The 20,850-nt window shown below is 47.9% G+C and overlaps 1 protein-coding gene across 3 annotated transcripts in view; it reads right to left on the reverse strand.

Annotated features, from left to right (window-relative positions):
• The window catches only part of BCL11B (BCL11 transcription factor B), a 97,241-nt gene extending 84,690 nt beyond the window's left edge, over positions 1-12,551 (reverse strand). For all 3 annotated transcript variants that reach the window (XM_054275301.1, XM_054275299.1, XM_054275298.1), the window contains exon 1: positions 11,466-12,551. In XM_054275301.1, coding sequence (XP_054131276.1) covers positions 11,466-11,523 — 58 coding nt within the window. In that variant the 5' untranslated portion in view covers positions 11,524-12,551. The remainder of the gene's footprint in view (positions 1-11,465) is intronic.
• Between the last annotated feature and the right edge of the window lie 8,299 nt (positions 12,552-20,850).

The following is a 20,850-nucleotide window of genomic DNA, read 5'->3' on the forward strand; positions in this document are numbered from 1 at the left end:
AAACGTGCACGCAATTTGTAGCCAGAATTCCTATTAAGGGGGAAGAGTGTGTCAAAATATTTAAAAAAACTGTACAGAGAGGCACACACAGGCACGAAGATACACAAGTGAGAGATGGGACAAAGAGCTGGAAAAGACAACACGAAAACAGGAATTGAACCAAGGGTCGTAAGAATAAAAGATGGCACGGGGAAAAATGCTTGTTACTACTTTCACTAACATTCCTCTGAAGCCTTTTTATTAAAGTCTGTGTCTTAAATTACAAAGGCTGAATTTTGGCATTTATATATATGTAACAAATATAAAGAAAGCACGGATCTCAACTTTATTATATTTTTGATGTGAGGTTTTTGTTTTTTTTTTTGCCTGTGATTTAGATCGTGCTCTTCTGAAAATGTAGTAAAATTGCTGCAATTGATAAGGGTCCTGACCAGGCATCTGTGGAAACATGAAGGAGGTTTGAACAGCTAAACTGTTACGAATTCTTTCTTTTCAGTTCTAGACTTCATTTGAATATTAGTTAAATCCACATATGCCTATTCGCTTACACTCGCTCACTCTCTCTTTCCAAGGACTCTGCAATGGCACTTTTTTTAAAATAACATCTGGTATTCCTTCATATTTTGGCAGTCGTCACATCACCAAAAATCAGCTTTTCGTTTTCTTGGTACGCCGAGCCCTCGTGATCAGTAGTAATTGGGTTTCAAACTATCAAAAGATTTTTTTTTTTACTCAATACTATTTCTGATTTGAGCTTAATAAATCATCAATCATGCGACCAGCTATTCACCCAACAATGCGAAAGCTATATTACATCCCCTTATTCACAACATGGAAAACAGACATAAAAGAATGAAAAACAAAATACTGAATAGATCTTCAAATGCATTTTATCCATGTCAATTTGCATTTATTTTTTTTACTCAGAATAAAAAAAAAAACAAGAAAGAAAAGGCTTCCTATTGACAACTCAATTAAGCCATTAAAAACCTACATTCAAGTAACATTACAGGAGAGATTTAAAACCCACAAAGGGAAAGAGAAAAAAGCCTGCGAGTCCAGCCCATAACGCATTGGGTCATGCCTGGTTAATACAACAGCCAAGATCTTAGGCTGTTTAAGGAGCCCTTTAATACCAGTGGGGCAATTTAGGCCAGTCTCAATCTAAAGTTCTGACTCTGCTTGTGTCTGTGGGTTTAAAATGAGTCGCTTCACATTATTTGAATTTAACTCTGTGGTTTTATTGCTGTTGTTGGTAGATGGGTTTAGAGGAAGGAGGGTGTTTATTCACAAGTATTTATTTTAAATTAATTTTTATTTTTAAGAAGGAGAAATTAGGCCACACAAAATAGGAGGAGGGAAAACATCTCATGTCGCTTACATGGGAAAAGTAAAAAAAAAGCAAATGAGCTATTTCCAGCCAGGACTCGTGCCCTGCTTCTTTCAGGCGTGTTAAGGTGTGCCCAGTATTTTCCCTGCATCCAGAGATTCCTACACAGAGCATTGCCTTGGCACTGCTTGCCTAGGGAGCACAGTGAGTTGGCAATGGGCAATCTTTGGGGACATGAGTGACACAGTTGTTATGTGATGGCTTTCTGAAATTAAAGCAACTGGACAATCTAAATCATTTGCTTTACTCAAAAAAAAGTGTTGCACTTGCTGACTGGACTCTAAGCAGCATCTCCAAAGTCTCTGGCTGTCTATCACACCAAAATACAGTGGACAAACCCCTTAATTCCATAAAGGCACTGTCACAAAGCCACCAGCGCTCCTGCTCCAGCATGGTGACATCATTAGAGCATATGTGCCCCATGCAAACAATGCTCTCATGCCCAGTATTAAAGTGAATGCAAATGCTAACTACTTTCTGTCTGTCAGTTGTCTCAAAATCTTACCCATTAATAGTGGAAAAGACTGTTTTGCTAAAAGTCATTTCCAAGGCTTTAAAGGATAGACCCATGGATGCTTGTTCACAGAGTTTGAGTGAGGCTGGGTCCAGACAGCAATCATTTATTTTCTTGTCTTTTTATTGCTTTGCAGAACCAGGGTAAGAAAGGATCTAGAAGTTGCCAACCTATTCTTTTCCTTATTTTACTTGTTCTACAGTATCAAAATGAGGCAAAGGGGGCAGAGGAAATGTTTTGGTGTGGGGCCAAAGTGTTGCATGTGAAACTTCCCCCCCGTGGCTGCTTTCTGCACAAATCAATAATGGGGTGGTGAATGTGAGCGCTGCCAGTGCCTTCACTGCAGAGGTGCTGCTGGGTGCCCTGCCTGCCCCAGCACCCTGCCACAGCCACTGCCCACCCTTGTGCCCACCTGGGGGACAAGGCACAGGCTACCCCAGGGGCCACTCTTCTCTGGGACAAGCTGGGGGAGCTGAGTCCACCATAGAGACACATCTCCTGGTAGCCAGGTACAGGATACTGCCTAGAAATGTGCTGCAGCGCGTCAAATGCTCTGTTCTCCTCAGTCACTGCTGTCTTGAAGGCACAGCCAGGGAGAGCTCAGCCTAGTTGGGGAGCAAGCACAAAGGACTGACTTGCTCTTCAGGGTGTTGGCCCAAAGCAGGCCTGAAAATTATGTCCCTTCAATCAACACCCACATGTCACATTTACTGTAACATCAACATGCTTAACGGAAAGTAGCTCGAATCACACGCTCTCAGGCTGGGTTATCACCGAGATCGGTGTCAGGATCCTTGCTGCACAAAGACTAACGCTGCTCAGAGCGGGCAGCGCGGCTCTTTGCCGTCGAAGTTTATCAATAACCTGCTTCCAGAGCATCCCAGCAGCTCCCTGCAGCCACAAGGTGCACAGCTGAGATTACGCCTACATATTGCACCAGCATCATCACACTCAGCGGTACCAGGCACCGCTTATCGGACACCGGGTTTTAATTTTTCTGAAGACTGCAAAGCAGTTGTTTGTGGTATTTAAATTTTTTTCCTAAATACAAGTCTGAGGCTGAGTTTGCCGAAAGAGACAACTCGATGGAGAAGCCCCCAAAACACAGGGGACCGCACTGTGCCTCACTACTCCGGCGTGTGTGCAGAGCGCACAAAGGCAGCGGAGCAGCGGCGGGCGAGGCTGTGCCCCTCCGTGCCGTGCGAGCGCGGCCCCGGTGCGGCCGCAGAGCCGCGGTCCGGTCCCGTCCCGTCCCGGCGCCAGGTGCGGGCGGCAGCGGAGCGCGGCAGGCGCCGGGCCCGGGGCGGGATGCAGCGGCCGCCCCTCGGCACCGCACCGGCACCGGCACCGGTGGGGCTCGGAGGGTGCACGACGTGACCCGGCCGCTCCAAGGCTTCGGCACCCGCAGAGGGCTGCGAGGGGAAGGATGTGCTGCAGCACTGCTACCTCAGACACCTTCTGCAGAAAGCCGAATCTCTCAGAAAGCCGTTTAACCCTCACAGCAGTTTAACCCTACACACCTGAGGCAGAACAACCCCAAGCGTTGCCACAAAGAGACACTCAGCACATCAGGATTTAGGGAAAAGAAGTAGGGAAATGACATAATAACCACGCCGGAACCCAAATAGGACAAAAGACAAGAATATCCCAGAATCTGCACAAATCTCCAACACTTGTCAGATGTTATTTCTTCAGAAACTATGTACTGTGTTACGGAAGAGAGTAGTGTATCTCTTAAGTAAACGATACATTCATAAAAAAAATATTTACTGCTTTTGAAAGCAGAAAATGTATAGGCTCTTCTATAGACTGCAGAAGCTGTAAATCTCTGCAGATAAAATGGGATGTGATGATGTGATATAAAAGCAGTCTTTGTTCCCCAGTGAATACATTTGTTTTATTTAAAACTAAACGACAACCAAGGAGAGAAAGGAGTTCTCGGTGCCACAAAAGGAGAAGGAGCGGTATTTGGGTACAGGCTTTCAACTGGCATAGAAAAGAATACTGGAAGCAGAGATTCTTACCCAAGGATTTAAAAGGCATGATCAAAATTAAGTAATTAGTTCTGAGCATGTATTAAACACGCAACAGATCTGTTCTTTTCTTAAATATCAGACTCAAAAGAGACTGCATTTTTCAATTGTTTATGGCACACTGTTGCTCATATACGATTTTCTTAAGCCTTTTTTTTTTTTTTTTAATTTCATTGAAGCATACTCATTATAACATTCAGTGAATTTATGGCTTCTTCCAGTGGCTTAGTAAAAGGGGTCATAAAAAAGTTAAGTAAACCAGTATGTTTTTTTCCTCTCCCTTAACTTTGGATTCCTTTTTTGTACTGTGCTGTCTAGTGCTTAGTCTTTGGAAAGTACCTTGGGCATATCCAGCACACATACAAATTATCAGCTGCTCCAGGAAAAAAACAAAACGGAATTTCTTGCACTGAGGCAACTACACAAAAGACTTGCATATGTCAAAAATACAGAACTAAGTCCCTGTGAATGCTGCACCATTAATCAAATCCCCGATCTGGTGTCACTTTTGCCAGTAAAATGATTATATTCTTCTAACCCCCTTCTACTGGCGCGTGCCTGCAATGCATGAAGTGTGTCCCTCTACTTTAATTTGTTTTCAAATAGCCTGCTTTAGGCATTTTTTATATATTCTTTGAAAAAAAAAAAGAAAAAGAGAAAAAAAAGAAAAGCAAAGAAAAAAAAAAAAAAGAAAAGCAAAGAAATAAGCTGCTACTTAAAGCTCCAGCAAGGGTCTACAGCACTGAGCAAGCAACAGCTTTTTGAGAAGCAGGACAGACAGCAAGAAAATTTAACTGATGTTCAGGAGCCTCTGAGGCTGCAGCTGAGTGCCGAGAAATGGTGTGCAGCCTGCCCAGATACATTTTGAAAAAGTAAATAAACACCGAGGAGGAAGGTGCTATAGTACAAGCAGCTGAATGAATCATGCATTTATCAATGCACGCAGTTATTGATGCCTTTTCCCTCCCTCATTAAAAAGATACATACATATAAATCCATCTACAGACAATGCTGATGCTTCACCAAGTGCTTTAGTGGAATTGCTAACTTTAAAGCATGTGGGTAAGCCCCAGCCACTCTTTATTTTTCCACATGCTTTCTCTGGACGGTACCGAAGGGAGGCTAAATTCAACCAACAGCTGCACTGCAACCCTGGAGAAACCAAACTGCAACCAAAGAGTAGGAAATGCTCTGGTGAGGAGGCTGAGAGCCATTTTGGGGTAACAGGTCTCCGCAGGGAGGCTTTTCCACCAGGCTTCGACCTGAGGGAGTGGGAAGGGTGGGAGGCAGAGGAGGGAGTGAGAGGAAGGGGAGCGTGTGTGTATGTGCACTTGGTGGGTAGAGGAAAGGGAGGAGGAGAGAGGGATAGCTCTTTCTCTTGATAAAAGTTAACAATCATGCAATGGAAGGAAAGCCACAGCAAGTGAAGTCTGAGGTTTTGGGAGGGGAGGAGGGAAGGTTTTCCCCATGGCTGTGCAACACTAGCATCAGCAACGGCCCAGGCGCTGTACTCTACAGCTTACCAGTCTGCCAAATGAGCTGGCTGCTGTCTATACGCTTCCAACTACCTCAATTCAAACATTAAATGAAGTAGAGAAATCATCAGATAAATTACTGGTCCTCTCTACCCAAGAGTGAAGGGGTTTTGTACAGCTGATGACAGCCCTGATCCTTTGTCTGACCTAATTTACTTCTCTTGAAGGTTAGAATAAAGCACACTTTACTGTCACAGGACAATCTCCATGCACATATTGCACCGTAAAAGTAAGAAGACACTTCTGCTGTGTTAATAGTGCTGTAGCTCGATGGAGTTCTCAGGATGAGTGAAACACATATCCAAAGTTCCCCATGTGCACGCCACTAAATTATACATTTGGGCAGGAAAATGTCCTGCTAAAGTCTGCCCATGACACACAAGCCGACTGCAGCAGAGAACAGCACAAGCCCGTCGGAGAAACCTGTGAGCTGCTCAGCAGCAACTTCTACGTGACAGATGTGATTTTGTGTTTATTCCTCTAGAAAAGAAAGAATGCTTATTTTCATTTGCAGGAACTACAGATAGTTTGCTCTAAGGACCAAAGTATGTTAAACTGTCTCATATCAAATCCTCTCTGCAGAAGTACATGCGGCTTTCTGATATGTAATAGAAGCCAATTTCTGTACATGTGTGTCTGCTTTGTTGCTGCACACATCTTGCCCTACAACTCCAGCTTCTTCACTCTGTGTTTTCACATCCACTGGAACAAACATACGGATCTCCCTGGGTTCCCCCCACTCCCCACCACGCAGGAGCTCACTCATGTGCAGGTATCATTACCCCCATCACTATCCGACAACAACAAATTGAGAATTTAAACACTGTCTGTTGACAATAAAAAGCACCGTTAAAAACTAATTTTAATTAAAAACCCCTGTCCGCCCGAGTCAATTAATCAGCCGCGATTTAGTTAAAAAACAGATTCGTCTCGCTGTCAGCCTCTCTCGGCTAGCTCTCGGCACGGAAATCAATAGCACAACTTTACGGCGGGCGCAGGGAGCGCGGCGGCGGCGGCGGTGCGGGCTCGGCGGCGCATCCCGCGCGTCCCGCGGCCAGCGCGGCCGGCGCGGCCATCGCACGGGCTGGGAGCTCCCCCTAGTCGCCAAGCCCCGCCACTGGCGGCCGGGACGCGCGGCAGGCTCCGGCAGCCGCCGAAGTTTATTTTGGAAAGTGTTTTCCATCAACAAACAGCACAAAGGGCAAAGGGATCCAGGTAGGAAATGCGGGAGACGAGCTGAATGTCGTGTGCGAGGCGTTTTGGAAGCAAGAGAGGTTTGCTCGCAGCCAGCTCAGCCCTGGGATAGGCAGCTGAAGTCAAGCAGAGTCTATAAATGATATCAAAAATTTGTACTACTTCTTCGAGCGCGCACTTCTCTAAGTCATAATTATTGCCAAATATGCCACAAGACAACCCTTTGTTCTGCAGAGAAACACGCATTTTGTGCAAAACAAGGGCTCCCACCATTTCTATTAAACGCGGCCAGTTTGTGGAATCTTGAAGAGTTTTATTTCTCAGTATTTAAATAAGCCTGACAAAATATGCTCTGCATCTGCCGACCAGAAAAAAAACTGCAAAATGGTTTCTCACCCACTGTATATCTATTTAAGCCACCGGACACACCAACCAAAAAGGGCAGAACAACCCACAGGCACAACTTAGTTACTCTGCAGCAGTTTTAAAAAATATTTTTAAAGAACAGAAACTATGAAAATGTGCCAGTATTCTTTTGACTTATTTTGTAAGTCCAATACAAATATATTCAAATGAAAGACAACCTGGACGTCGACAGCATACAACCTTTATTTTCCCCTGTCCTAATTAAAGTAAACACACGAGATGTCTTTTAAAAGGCTGTGCTTTTCTGTGCACAGCCATGCAGGTATTATGAAAAAGTCATCCATCCTTAAAATAATAGTAATTTCCTCTCTAATTCTTCAGTCACAACTTACATTCTCTTTGTATTAGAGTTGATTACATTGGTGTGGGTTTTGTTCTGCAGGGAAAGTGCGTTAATTGCACTAAATCTAAATGCATTTTAAGAGACGCTCCTTGGAGCAATTTGCAAAACTTTGACATGCAAAAAATCATAGGGGTTTTTGTTATGATTTTTAATGACTACGTACAAAACAAAGTGATACAGGAAATTATTGCTCTTCCTAGGAAACCTGTTGACCAGGTACTGAAGACCTGTCTTGGGAAACCTGGTTCTCTGCCTGGAACTGTATGATATTCCTGTGCCTTTCCCTCTCAATCTTTGCTGCTGCTCTACAGAAATGTTCCAGCTTTGCCACCTTCTGCAAAACTGCTACCAGCGAGCTTTTCACATGCTCTTGCCTTTCACATTTTCTTCAAATGCAAAATGCAGGGCTAGTTTGAAAACAGATTTCTTAAGTTAAAAATGGAAGATCTTAAGCTGGAAAATCAGCAGTTTGAACAGAACCAAAATAACATTTCTTTGCACAGAGCAGCTCAACACTTCAGCCTCTTCTCCTGTACATAATCAGCTCTTTTGCATTGTCCACCCATTTAAATGAGCTTGGCTGCCAAGTTTGCTCTGTCCACCAGCAGTGGAGAAAGGTGCAGAGTTGCTTTTTCCTCTCCATGTGTTTCACCTCTTTCTTTTGTCCTGCTCACACACGGTTCAAGGCTGCCTGGGTGAGCCTGGCAAACACAGGCAGGCCACTCCGTTGTGCAGCCTCAAAGACCACTGTGCTAATGAGATGCTGCAACTCTGGAGCACAGCAACGTTGCACTTTCTCTCCTTTTTGAGTTTGTTTGTCTTACACTCAGGATCTAAACGTTTCTCCAAACACCAAGTGGAGGAAACCAAATAAACTCCAGCTGAACAGTGTCAGAAAACCCTTCCTTCTCTGTCTCTCTCCCCATCTCTTTCCTTGCCTGGCAGAAATCTTCAATCCATCCTGAAATGCAGCTCCCCTTACAGATGCTAAAAAGGGAGACAGGGCAAAAAGTGCCCAAGCTAAAGACAACATAAAAACAAGATTTCTGAAAACAGTATCACTTCATCCTGGCTTTGGGGGGCTTGGCTTAGGCTTGACTCTATTCTGTTTTAAGTGCTTTGGTTCCCTGTTCTGTTTGCCCACTACTTTCCAAACTCCCCTTTAGAGAGGACACTGCCTGGCTGCTTTTCCTCCATGAATGACACTTGCCAAGGAGTGCAGAGACTGCAACCCCCTCTCGTGCAAGGCTGCAGCTGAGGCTCAGACCTGTGCGCTGAAATGCTGAAATGCTGAAATGCTGAAATGCTCCTGCTCCTGCTCCTGCTCCTGCTCCTCTCCTGCTCCTGCTCCTGCTCCCCAGCCCCAGCCCCACGCTGCAGCTCCCCCCCGCCTCCCACCACCTCCTTCCCCTGGATACCTTCGGGTTTTCCTGCCTCTGTTCAGTATGCAGCCTGATTTCTCCGCCAGCTTCCTCGGGATGGAGAGATAGATAAATACAGGAGGGGAGGGAGGGAAGCTCGTACTGCTCTGCTCTCCATTCCTCCCCCAGCCTTCCCGCTAAACCCATTGTACGCGCAGCTCCTCGGCACCTTTGAATACTCTCCTGCCTCATGATTTACCTTCAAGTAAAGCGATCGGAAAAGGAGATCAAATTGGAATAACAGACCTACCTGACTCTCTTCTCCACCCCCCTTCCCCCCCTCCCCAGCAGCAACAGCGGCGAGAAAAGAAATGTTTCACCCATTGAAACAAATTCAGACGTGCGCAACAAAACAGATTTTCCGCACACCCCCTTTCAACACCCCACATCTCCTCTCAAGTGAGACAGAAAACAAGTGGGAGAAATTACACTGGACGATTTTGGTGAATGTTGATGCTTTTTCTTTTAAAAAGAATTTAAAAACAGAAAGGAGGGCAAAATAAGAAGCCATCAACAAAAAAGGATAAGACATTTTCCAAACCGGATGGTTAAAATCAAAAATGCAATTAACGAAGGGGAGGGAGTTGAGGAAGGGGGGAATCCACCTTTTATGGTGATGCAAATCTGGTTCCAAAATAACAATGAATTAAAAACAACCCCCCCCCCCCCCAGAAAAAGCTGAGTACCAGATGCATCTTCATCAAGGTTCCACCAGCTGATGGGCTGGAGGTGGGGTGAGGGGTACTTTTTAGAAAATAAAGACGCACATTTAAAAATACATATTTTATATATATATATATGTATGTGTATATATATATATATATATATATATATATATATATAGGAAAAAAATACAGAAACAGTGAAAGAATTTTATATTTCAGAACTCAAACCGTCCCCCAACAGCCCTCCGCTATGAAAAGAAAACCCCAATGGAGGTGGAAAAATTATATACACATATATATCTCGATTCCCAAGGAGATCTTACAAACAGAAATTTATCACCGGTAACAAAGAAAGAGAGGAGCTCGCAAGCACCAAATGCTCCTGGCAGATGGCTCCTATTCTTGGCTTTCAGGGGAGGGGAGAGAAGCCGGGGAAATATTTTATTTATTTATTTAAATTTTTTAAAATCTCAACATAAATATTCGGATCCGCCGCGGCTCAGGCTCAGCCCCGGGCAGGCTCCGTGCGAGCCGCCGCCCCCCGCAGCACAACAACTTGCGGGCTCGTCCTGCGGGCCGGGGGGGGCCGGGGTCCGGCCGGGCTCGCCGGGCGTTTTTTTACCACCCCCTAAACTTGTCCTATGCTATAGGGGGGAAACGGGGACCCCCCTGACCTCCCCCTTGCCCGTGCCCGGAGGCGGCGGAGCAGCGCGGGGCGCTGGGGGCCGCACGCCCCAGAGGCGCCCCCACATTTCCCCCCCGCCTCTCGGCACAGGCCCCCGGGGACGGGAGCGGCGGAGCGGGGCTCCCGCTCGGGGACCTGCCCCCTACTCTGCCTGCAGGCACTCGCCCCTCTCCCGGAGCTGTAGGGGTGGGAACGGGGAGGAGGGGGATTCTGGCGCTGGGGGAGGGGGGATGCCTCTTTCCCTCCCCCCCCCCCCCCCCCGCTCTATTTTTTCCTTCCCTATTTTTTTTTTTTGGGTAGGGGGGGCGGCGGGTGGGAGTATATGTGTGTATTTTCACTTACAATGGGAGCTTCAGCAAAGTGCAGCCTCCACTCCTGCCCCGCAGGCGAGCCCCTGCCGCTGCCCGACCCGCATTTCGTGCACTCCATCCCCGGTGCCCGCCTCGGCTTTCCCCGCGCCCCCCGCCACCGACGGACACTCCCGCCCGCAGCCGGCCCCTGGCAGCCCCTGCCCTGCCTCTAGCCCCAGCCGAGCTGGTTCTGCCTTGCCCCGCGCTTCGCAGAGCGCTTTTCCCCCGCCGGCGCTGCACCTGGGGCGGGCAGGGCGCAGCTGGCCGTCTACCTGCCCCGCGCTGCGGTGCCGGGGGGCTCGGCCCCGCCGCCGCCGGCCCAGCGTCTCCATGTGCTTCCCGCTAAGTCCCCCCGGCCGTTCCGCGTCTCCCTCCCTCGCTGCCCACCTTGATCCTCCTCCCCCCACCCTCCGCGGCTGTCACGCCGAGGCGAGGCTCTCGGCCAACTTTTCCCACCGCCCCGCGCTGCCCCCGGAGCGGGGGACGAGGAGCGGAGCCCCGGCGGGGCGGCCCGGGCCGGCCCGGAGCAGCGCCCTGCCCGCCCCGCGCCCCCCGCGCCCGCAGCCGCTGCCCGGAGAGCCCCGCGCCGCGCTCGGCCCGCCGGCCGCTCCTTCCCCGCCGCACGCCGCCTGCCCTCCCGCCCGGCCGCCTCACCTCCGCACCGCTGCACGAACGCACGGCAAACTTCGGGCTTCTCCCCCCCTCCACCCCCAGCCCATCCCCCCCAGCCGCACACCCCCCTCCCCTCTTTAATTCCCTTCTCCTCTCCCTCTCTCTGAAGTCATTTACCAGCTTTGGTTGCTCCTGGAGTTTCCCCCCCACACACTCCCCCCCTCCCCAACCGCTTCCTCCCCTTCCCTAATTTTGCTTCTCGATTTCGGCTCGGTCTCGTTCCAAGTTCAAACTTACGTGTGATAATCTCTCTTTGTGACAAGTGCTGCGGGTTTCCCTGCTTGCGACGGGACATTGCCCTGGCATTTACACTGGCATCGCCTGGAGAGCTGCACTGGTTTGGGGGGATGTGTTGGGGGGCCGATCCTCCTCCTCTTTTTTGTCCCCTCTTTATTCTTCTTCTTCTTTATCGAGTTCTTCTTTCAAAAAAATCAAAAACGAAAAAAAAACGCCTCCTTTTTGTTGCTGCTGTGGTGCACTGGTTGGGATTCCCTCTCAATTAAAAATCATCATCATCATCATCATCATCAGGAAAAGCTCTTTCTCGTTCTCTTTCTCTTTCACACACTGTCTTTTCTCCACTGCTTCTGCCACTTGGACTTCCAGATCTCTTCTTGAACTTAGGAGGATATGCACCGCCAGTGACACTTTTCTCTTTCCCTCTTTCCAGAGTGCTTGGCAAATTAGCAAGTGCGCTTTTCCACCAAGAGGGTAAAAAAAAAAAAAAAAGAAAAAAAAAAGAAAAAAAGAAAAATTTAAAAAATTAAAATAAAAAAAACTGTAGTAAAAAAGAAGAAAAGTACTAAAATTGGGATAGCCCCCACTCAAAAAAAAAAAAAATCGCCAAAAAAATGTTTCTCAGAGATTGACCCTTGCTGGGTAGATATATAGAGAGAATTTTTTGAAAAGGGGTAGCCGAAACTGTGTCTCCTCTTTCCCAGTTCAAGTGGCACTGCTTTGCCCTGGTGCTTTTGGATTGCCAGTGCTCCAGCACCACTTTGCACTCTTCCCCCTTCGCCTGGCACTGGGACTGGAAGGAAGGAAGCCCCCAGTGCAGCTGGGCTGGTGCTGGCTATTACTATTATATATTGCAATGTGAAGATGGCGGAGTCCTGGTTCTCTGGGAGCGCTCTGTCTCTCTATGGCTGGGGCTGCCTCTGTACAATGGGATAAAATTCAAGTTCAAGTGCGGACGTGACGTTTAATCTGCACTAGAGACAAAAAGACCCAGAGAGTAGGAGCACTGGGGGCGACTAGCGGTGGCTTTTTAACATTGTACCCTGCAAGAGAACAAGAAACGCCACTCGCACACACCGCACACACCGCACACGCACACACACCGCACACACACCAACTCCGGCACACGCAGGGCTCGCCGCCGCTCCGGGCTTTGTGCGCTGCCGCTTCCAGCGCCGGCGGCCAGGGAAACACGGCGGGGAAGGAATAAATCCGCATCCTCACGCCCGGCCAAACTTCCCCGAGCGCGGCGCCGGCCGCAGCGGGGGCGGCTCGGCCGGGGGCGGCCGCCGGGGTCCGCGGGGGGCGCGGGGGGCGGCGGCGCTGCCCGCCCGTGCCGCGCTGCCCGCCCGCGCCGCCGCCCCGCCGCCGCTCATCGCTCTCCGCCGCCCCGGCTCGGCGCTGGGTCGCGCTCCCTCCGTCCGTGCCCGCGAGCGGAGGCTCCCCGGGGGTCGCGGGCTGCTCCTGCTTCCCTCCAGGCGCCGCCGCAGCTCCTCGGCGGCGAGCGCGTTCCCCCTGCATTTCTTTCGAACAGTTTTACAACAACACAAATATCTGTGTGGGCTGGGGAAAGGGATTTTTTTTTCCCCCCTCCTCTCTCCCTACCCGAAGTGCGATGGTAGCGGGACACGCGCGCACACCCGATCCGCACACGCACACACGCTCCGACCTTCTCCCACCCCCCAACCCCCCTTCCCTTAAAATCCTGGCAGAGACTATTTTTCCTTGGAGAAATTAAGTCTCAGCCACGAACGGAGAGACGCCGAGCTCCCAGGAGCTGCATCCCAGTGCACTTGTCCTTCTATTTCACACGCAGGTAATTGCCCACAACTGCGTGCGTTTCTAACTTGGAAGATTCTTGGAAACCAACTTTTTCCCCTCTACCTCCGCTCTCCCGGCCCATCTCCTGAGATTGTTTCTCTCTCGCCCTCCTCCCCCGATAAGTAAACAACAGTTCGGTGCAAACAGATTTTCAGCACCGGGTCTGGCCAGGGCGAGAGGAGCGGGGAGAGGGGAGGCCTGGGGGCTCGGAGGCAGATGGAGCAGAAAACCGAGGAACCAGCCCGTACCCGGAGCCCACTTGGAGACCCGCGCCGCACTCGTGTCATTTACTTTCCACGTTAAATAAGTGATTTTCGTATTAAATCGCATGCGAGTCTTGAGGGGACCAGAATTCATCTCGGTGCCCTTAATCAGCTTTGAGGAGAATTTGGCTAAACAGCATCGCTCTCGCCTCCTCCAGCAAATCTGCCTCTCCTTCCCCACAGCCGCCCGCCCGCTCGCAGCTCGCGTTCCGGCGCTGCCAGAGCCCGCAGCCCGGCCCGGCCAGTGCCGAGGGCACCCAGCCCCGGCCGGGGGGCGCCGGGCCAGCCTGGCACTGCCCTCCGTGCCCGGTCCCGGCCCTCCGCCTCCACTAGCGCTCGGCTAACGCGTCCAAGGCCATTAAGGGCGCTTAAACTGCCGCGATTGTTCGCCCCGTGTGTTCGGTGTGTCCTGCGTGGTCCTGCAAAGGAAAATGACCGTGGTGATGGCAGGGGCGGGGAGGGACAGGTCCACGGCCCCGGGGCCCCGAGGGGAGCCCCCACTCCTGCCCTGCGGGGCAGCCGTGTCCGAGTCGGGGTGAAGGATGCGGCCCCATCGCGGGGGAGCCGGAGGGGAGAAGCGGCTCCCCTCGCTGCCCTCCGCCCCCGCGGGAAGGGGCCCGGGCCGATCGGCGGGGATGGAGCTGCCCTCACGGCTCTCCCCGCTTTGATGCCGCTCTGCTCGGGCCGGCGGGGCCCGGAGGCTTTTGTGTGGCTGTGCTGCTGCTCTCGGCGCGGCCCGGCCCCAGGCCACGCCGCGGGGCCCTTGCGGGGTGCAAAGTCCGGGCGCCGCCGTTCTCGGGCGAGCTGCAGGGAGCTGCACCCCTCGGGAGCGCGGCTTATCGGGAAGTTACTGGGCATCATCTGTTGATTAACCAGTGTCTTCCAGTGGGCACCGAGAGCAGGAGATAAGGGCCGGCAATGATTGACCGGCGGACTCCCCGGCTGCCCAGGGCAGCGGGGACGCCGCAAGTCCCGTCTCGCCTCTCCTGCTGCGGGCAAGGCTTCGGGGGCTGACCCCCAGCCTGCCTCCTCCTCCTCCTCCTCCTCCGAAAATACATCCCAATAGAGGGGAAAAAAAAATTCCAAAGTGATTTCTCAGTCTTCTCTTTCCTCCCCTGTCTGGCACTTGTGATCATTAGCACTGAAAGCTGTTAATGTCTTGTCTCACAGCTCCCCCTTTAGTCTCTCTGCTCTCCCTGTCTCGCGTTCAAAGCCAGATCAATAGCAGGCTCTTTCTAACCTTGACCTATCCCTCGACCTGCCTCCATCTGCAGCTGGCCCCGCGCTTCTGTCTCTTCCCCAGCCGCCGCAGCCGCCCCTTGAGAGGGTCGGGGGTCCCCGGGGGCTGCCCGGGCGGCGGCGGCCCCGGTGCGGCCCCGCTTTGTCCCGAGAGCGCGGCCGTGCTGCCGGCACCGGGGCTGAGCCCCCCGGCTGCCCCTGCGCTGTCCCGGGGATGGGGCCGAGCTCCGGCCCCGCCACCGCCTGCAAACCTGGGACAGCAGCTCCCCACGACAGCAGCAAAACACACAAACCCCCCCACAAAAATATGCCTAAAAGAAAGGAAAAAGGCCGAGCAAAATGGGAGCATAATCTGCAACAAGAAAACAAGATTTTTGCTGGCTTTGAAAGTACTATGGTCCCTTGTTTTAAATTAGGGGAGAGAAAGCACTCTCTTGCACTAAATATCTTGTATTAAGATAATAATATTTTCTGTTTTCATAATGTGTAAGGGATATGAGTTCTCATAAAGAAACACCATCCTTACAGGGAAAAACAAGCTCATCTGATGACAAATATTCCATTTTAGCCTGTATACAGCAAGGCATGCTGAGTCGAGAACTCTCAACACAGAAGCTTATCTTCTAGGTTTCTCTTTCTTTTTTCTTTTCTTTTTTCTTTTCTTTCTTTTTTTTAATCATGCAATGTCTTTAGCTAAAATTTGGCACGGATATAGATGCATAAATAACATCAGCGTCAGTGTAAAGAGGAAGTCCCAATATCCTCATGGAGGACAATCTTGATGTGCCACTTGGACATATTTCTAATGCATTTCCACTTTCTCTCCATTTGGTCAAGCAAGTTTTCAGTGGAAGAAAAATTGTAGCTGCAGATTCTGTGCGATGTCATTTTGGTTTCTGCTCAGTCTTTAATGTAAAATCTTATGCTAAGTCAGAGGTAAATTGGTTGTGATACAGGTGTGGAAGTTGGGGCAGGGTGGGAGGAGAGAAGAGAGGGAAGGAAGGAAGGAAGGAAGGAAGGAAGGAAGGAAGGAAGGAAGGAAGGAAGGAAGGAAGGAAGGAAGGAAGGAAGGAAGGAAGTTTGAGACAATCTTGCATAAATGAGGCTGCTGTCCTCATTCTCTTTGAATCTTTAAATGTTGCTGCTTGGGAGGGAATAAACAGAGGGCGTTGATCTGTTCGGCTTAGTTAGCCGCTCCACCTTGTGAAACGGCACAGAAACACAGGATCTAACCAGATCATATTTACATACATATTAATAAAGCTCCCGAGGTGGCAGTTCAGCCTTCACATACAGAGCAAGGATCTCTGCGAGTTCTCATTTTAGACTCATAAAAACAGATAAAAAGAGGTCTTTTGGGCTTCCCCGAATATTTTTCTGCAGTGGTTTTATATCATTTCTGAAAATTACATAGTTAAGTGGCATCAAATTTCTGGGTGATATAATAACTCAAAATGTGTAATTTTTTTTATCAAATCACTTTGCAGCCATAAACAGAGCTTCAGAACCTCAATTAGAGGAATGATTTGGTGGGGTTTTAATTTATGGCAAACAGTAAAATTGTTCTTGTTATCTATTCAAATATATATAAATTGCAACATTTATTCACTTGATTTTCTTTTCCATGACACTGGTGTATTTGAGAGTGCAGTGAAATGAAGGCTTAAAAGGATAATGTATTATACCCTGCCCCATTCCCAAGACTTTTTGGAGTGAGGCAAAAGGGATGAAGATTTTGCTGTGTTTTCGAGACATTTGGTGTCCCCTACTTTTTGGTGGCTGTGACTTGCTGATGTTTCTAGGAGTGAATTTAGAAAATGAGATTTTTCTCAACATCTACATTCCAAACCTTCCTTGGAGTCTCTACCTCAGTCAGTGGTCTGTGAATTCTTTTGCTGAGTCTTTTTGGTGTTTTTTTTTCAAGTGACATAGAGTCCCTCATTTTTCTAACTCTTTCCAACCAAGTGTTAAATGCACTAGATAACAGTCCAAATGCTGGGGCTGAGTTTTCCCCCACACCTTTTTTTTCAATAAAAATAAACAAGAGCAAAACAATGCCACTTCTCTAAAGAAAAAAAAAAAAAACACAGAAAAGAGAAAAACACCCCACAAAACCAAACCACATAAAATGCAAGATCATTCCATTATTTCCTTCTTTTAAGCATCAGACTTTCTGACAGCAGATATTCAGTTGTGTGTCCCCACTGAAATCACTTGCAGGACCTTAGGGACTGCAGAGAGAGCCAAACCTGCCCCCACATTTGTAACTTGAGGGTCCTTCTAAAAGATAACAATTCTGTCCGGCACCTTCTCTCATCCTGCCAAGGACTCCCTTCACCTGTGTGCACATGCTGACAGGCAGAGATAGAGGGGAACCTGCTTTATAAGCATCCAACACAAAAAGGAGTCAAGCATTCCATCTGCTATAAGTACTCCATCCCACCATGAATGCCATTTGTGCATCCACACAGCACCCGCTTTAGGACAAAAAAATATTTGAAGGAAGATGGGCAAAACCCGCTGTTGCTGGGGAGGCTTTTTTTAAAAAAAAACAAACTGGCACATCTTTTCTAGCTACTTCAGTCCAAGGATTGTTTTTGCCTTTGGAAAACAAATGCCATCATTTCTTGGTGCAGTAAGCTGAGTTTTGTGAAGCAGCACTAAATTCATCCAAAAAAAAATCTCTGAAAACCCCCTGAAAACAACAGAATTTGAGGGCTATTTTTGTCTGAAGAAGTACTTTTAAAACTTGGTCCATCACAGAAATGCATAACATAGTCTTGCATGAGAGATTGATGTATAAGTTGGCTGGCATGTGATGGAGACAAAGAACCCCTTTTCCTTCCACAGGTATTCCTCAGAACTCACACAAGCTGAAATTTGGTACAGCTCTCCTCTGTCTTCAAGAGCAAGTTTCAACCAATTTCTTCTCTTTCCCTTCTCAGATCATTTTAAGAGGATTTGAAATCTTTACATTGTTTAAAATAACAAAGGCCTCTAAGCTCTGAATGTTGCAATGAAATCTTCAGCTTGAACTAATGACAGAAACATTCCAGCCTGTCTCTTGTGAATCATGAAAATCTATCTGAACATCAGAAGAGAGCAGCAACCCATTCATTCTTGTTCTTTTTCCCTCTACCTTCATCCTACCTTATTTTATTTAAATAGGGTATATCCATAGTAACAAATCAGCATCGTTGTTATTATTATTTTTACTATTTTAACTTGTGCAACGGAACTCAAACAGGGAAATTCATCAGTTTCTAGGTTCAGTATCAGCCTCTGCAGTTTCATTATTCCTGTTGACAATTACGGATCGCAGAAATGTGGATGCCTGGCCGGGGAGTGCTTGTATATTGCACCCAAATTACACATTCCTGTTCATAAAGAGTGGAGCAAAATATGAATGTTAGCGTCATTGCTCGTGTCTCAGGCAACTACTCACATCTTAATTGAAAATGATCAAGTAGCAGTATTCCCTTTGACAAACAAATGACAATGTCTTGCCACGCTTGCTGAGGACAGTAGGGCAGGAAAGCCAGGGGCACAGCTGGCGTTGGCCAGAGCACACTGAGAGCACACACATGTGCACACACACGCATGCTCCAGCCCTGGATTGTGTTCCCTTCCAGCTCAGTTCCCCCAAGGATGCTGCTGCTGGCTCCAGGATCATGCTTCCCACTCTCCCAGCTGTGATTTCACCTTCTCCCCACGCACCTCGCTTCTGGCTTCTGAGTGTGAGCTGCAGGCCAGTGCCACAAGGACAGGTCAGCCCGTCCCCTCAGCTCCACTGCTGCTTTGAAAGGGAATTTTGGACGATCAGGGCAGCTCAGTGCTGGCTGGACCAGAGGTTTGACAGCACCCTAGCCAAAGGCTACCGAGAAGCAGAGCATGTACAGAGCAGCAAATGAAATCTTCTCTGAGCCAACTGTTCCACCTGGACCCCACTACAAATTACTGTTTTCAATTACCACCTGTGTACTCCTTCCCATGCAACTTATTGATGTAAAATTACAACAACACTGGTATAAATAAGTTATGCCGTGGTTGTAAAATGGAAGAAATTTTGTTGTAGCAATTATGTTCAGCAAGATGACAAAATAAATTTCCAGTGCTGTGCTTGCAGTAACCTGGGGAATTTAAACCTCATAATTTCCATTCATTTCAGATAATTTGGAGTAATTTCTATATGTAATAACTTTGTAATGAAAAACACAGCGGTACTGAAGTGATTTCAACTCTTTTTTTTTTTTTCCTATGGTATACATGGCACAAAATAAATAATAAAAATAATATTTCCTTTTTGTATGTGTTCGGTAATTCTTTCAGCAAAATCATAAACTAATACCAGGACTAAATCTCTGTCCATGAAATGAAAAATAAATTGAGTTAAAGAAAGTGAAAAAGTATGAAAGGCCTTGGATGTTTTATTGTGACTTTATTAAATTGTATCATCTCTATGCTCTATGGTATCCCCAGGGGTTACTGTGCTGGGGAAGGGCAGAGAGCTAGATAGATACATGTCCCTAGATCAAAAGCAGAGATGGTTGGAGGAAATTCATAAAAAAGTGCTTAATTCAACCCCTTAATTTTTAAAATGGAAACTGGAAGTACCAATTTAAAAAAAATATGAGAGAGGTGTGGTATGGTACAGGACAAAAGGCACAAGTTGCTTTGGGGCACTGATTTTCATTTGTGTATTTGATGGTAAGTTACTTAGAGACTGTAAACATGTGTAATCACAGAATGTGTTCCAATACAGGGGAATAGCATTTAATTAAAGATAAGAAAGAGTGCTGTACATTGCTGAAAAGTTGTATCTGTGTCCTACTTACCACCACAACACAGGGCTATTATTACACAATAAACAAGAAATCATGTGCTCTGATTTGTAGAAAACAGTGAATTGTTTGGGGAAAATAATAATGCAATACCAATAATCTTACTTTTGCATTTATGCCTCCCATGCATCTCCAGGTAGTTTACAAAGGTGTGTAATGATTGAAATGCTTGTCCCAGTAATAAGAAAAAGGAGGCATAAGAGGTGTTCCTATAACCTTGAAAGGTCACCCAGCCAAGCTGCAGGACTGAAGCAAAACTGCAAGATTACCAGGCTGAAAAATGGTTCTCTTAACAGCTAAAACCCACCTTCCAACAGCACCTCTACCTCTCTTTTTAAACCACAGCAATATGAAAATGCCATGTGATTACTCATGAGCTGTACAAGACAAGGGTCAGCTGGAGTAAATTCCCCCAGTGTCATACAGAGATGGTACTCAAGGTTTGCCCCTGCGCGCCCTTGAATTTTCTGGGTGAGTGCTCCATGGTCTGTGCTGTAACCCTGCCTGAAGACAAAATGGAACACAAGAGGACTGAAGATTTATGACAGCCCACTGGAGATGTTGTCTGGAGATACCAGAGCAATGCTGGGTAACCAAAACTCCTGTCTGCTCAGAGGGGAGGAAGGGAGAAGGTTAGAAAAGTCTAGAAAATACTCTGATTTTGAAGGGACAGATGAGCCACAGAAAAACAATGCACAAATTCTCAATGTGGTGCTTGCCTGATACTGAAACCAGTGGTCATTAGGCACCTAAATAATTCTTGAGACTCTATTGCCAATTTGATCGAGTCAGGATTTTTCATACAGCACTTTATGTCCCAGGTCACCAGGAGATGAGAGTCCAGAGGCCATACTCCAGCAGATACTTTGGACAACTTAGATCTACAACACAAGAGGAGATGTAAAGGAAGCAAAAGTCAGGCACAGTACAACAGCACACAGCAGTTGGCACCAAGGTTTTAAAAATACAGATCCCATCCCCAACCTTCACACTAAAGAAATGGAAATGGAAACAAAGTTCTGAAAGCTAGAAGCAGGTAGAGGTCAACAGCAACATGTAGTGGCAGGGAGCTAAAAAACTCTGATCCCTTCATCAAAAGCAACCTCAAAAGCAAGGACCGAAATAGAACCCACTTGTGGTCACAAAGTTGAGGGGCTGCATTTGAATAGTGGCTCCCGTGTCTCTGTATCTTTGTGTAATGATGTTGCAGCTACTGAGAAG

The sequence above is a fragment of the Melozone crissalis genome, unplaced genomic scaffold (assembly GCF_028551555.1).
Source record: "Melozone crissalis strain CALT ecotype California unplaced genomic scaffold, PUWL_Pcris_2 ptg000018l_1, whole genome shotgun sequence".
Taxonomy (NCBI): domain Eukaryota; kingdom Metazoa; phylum Chordata; class Aves; order Passeriformes; family Passerellidae; genus Melozone; species Melozone crissalis.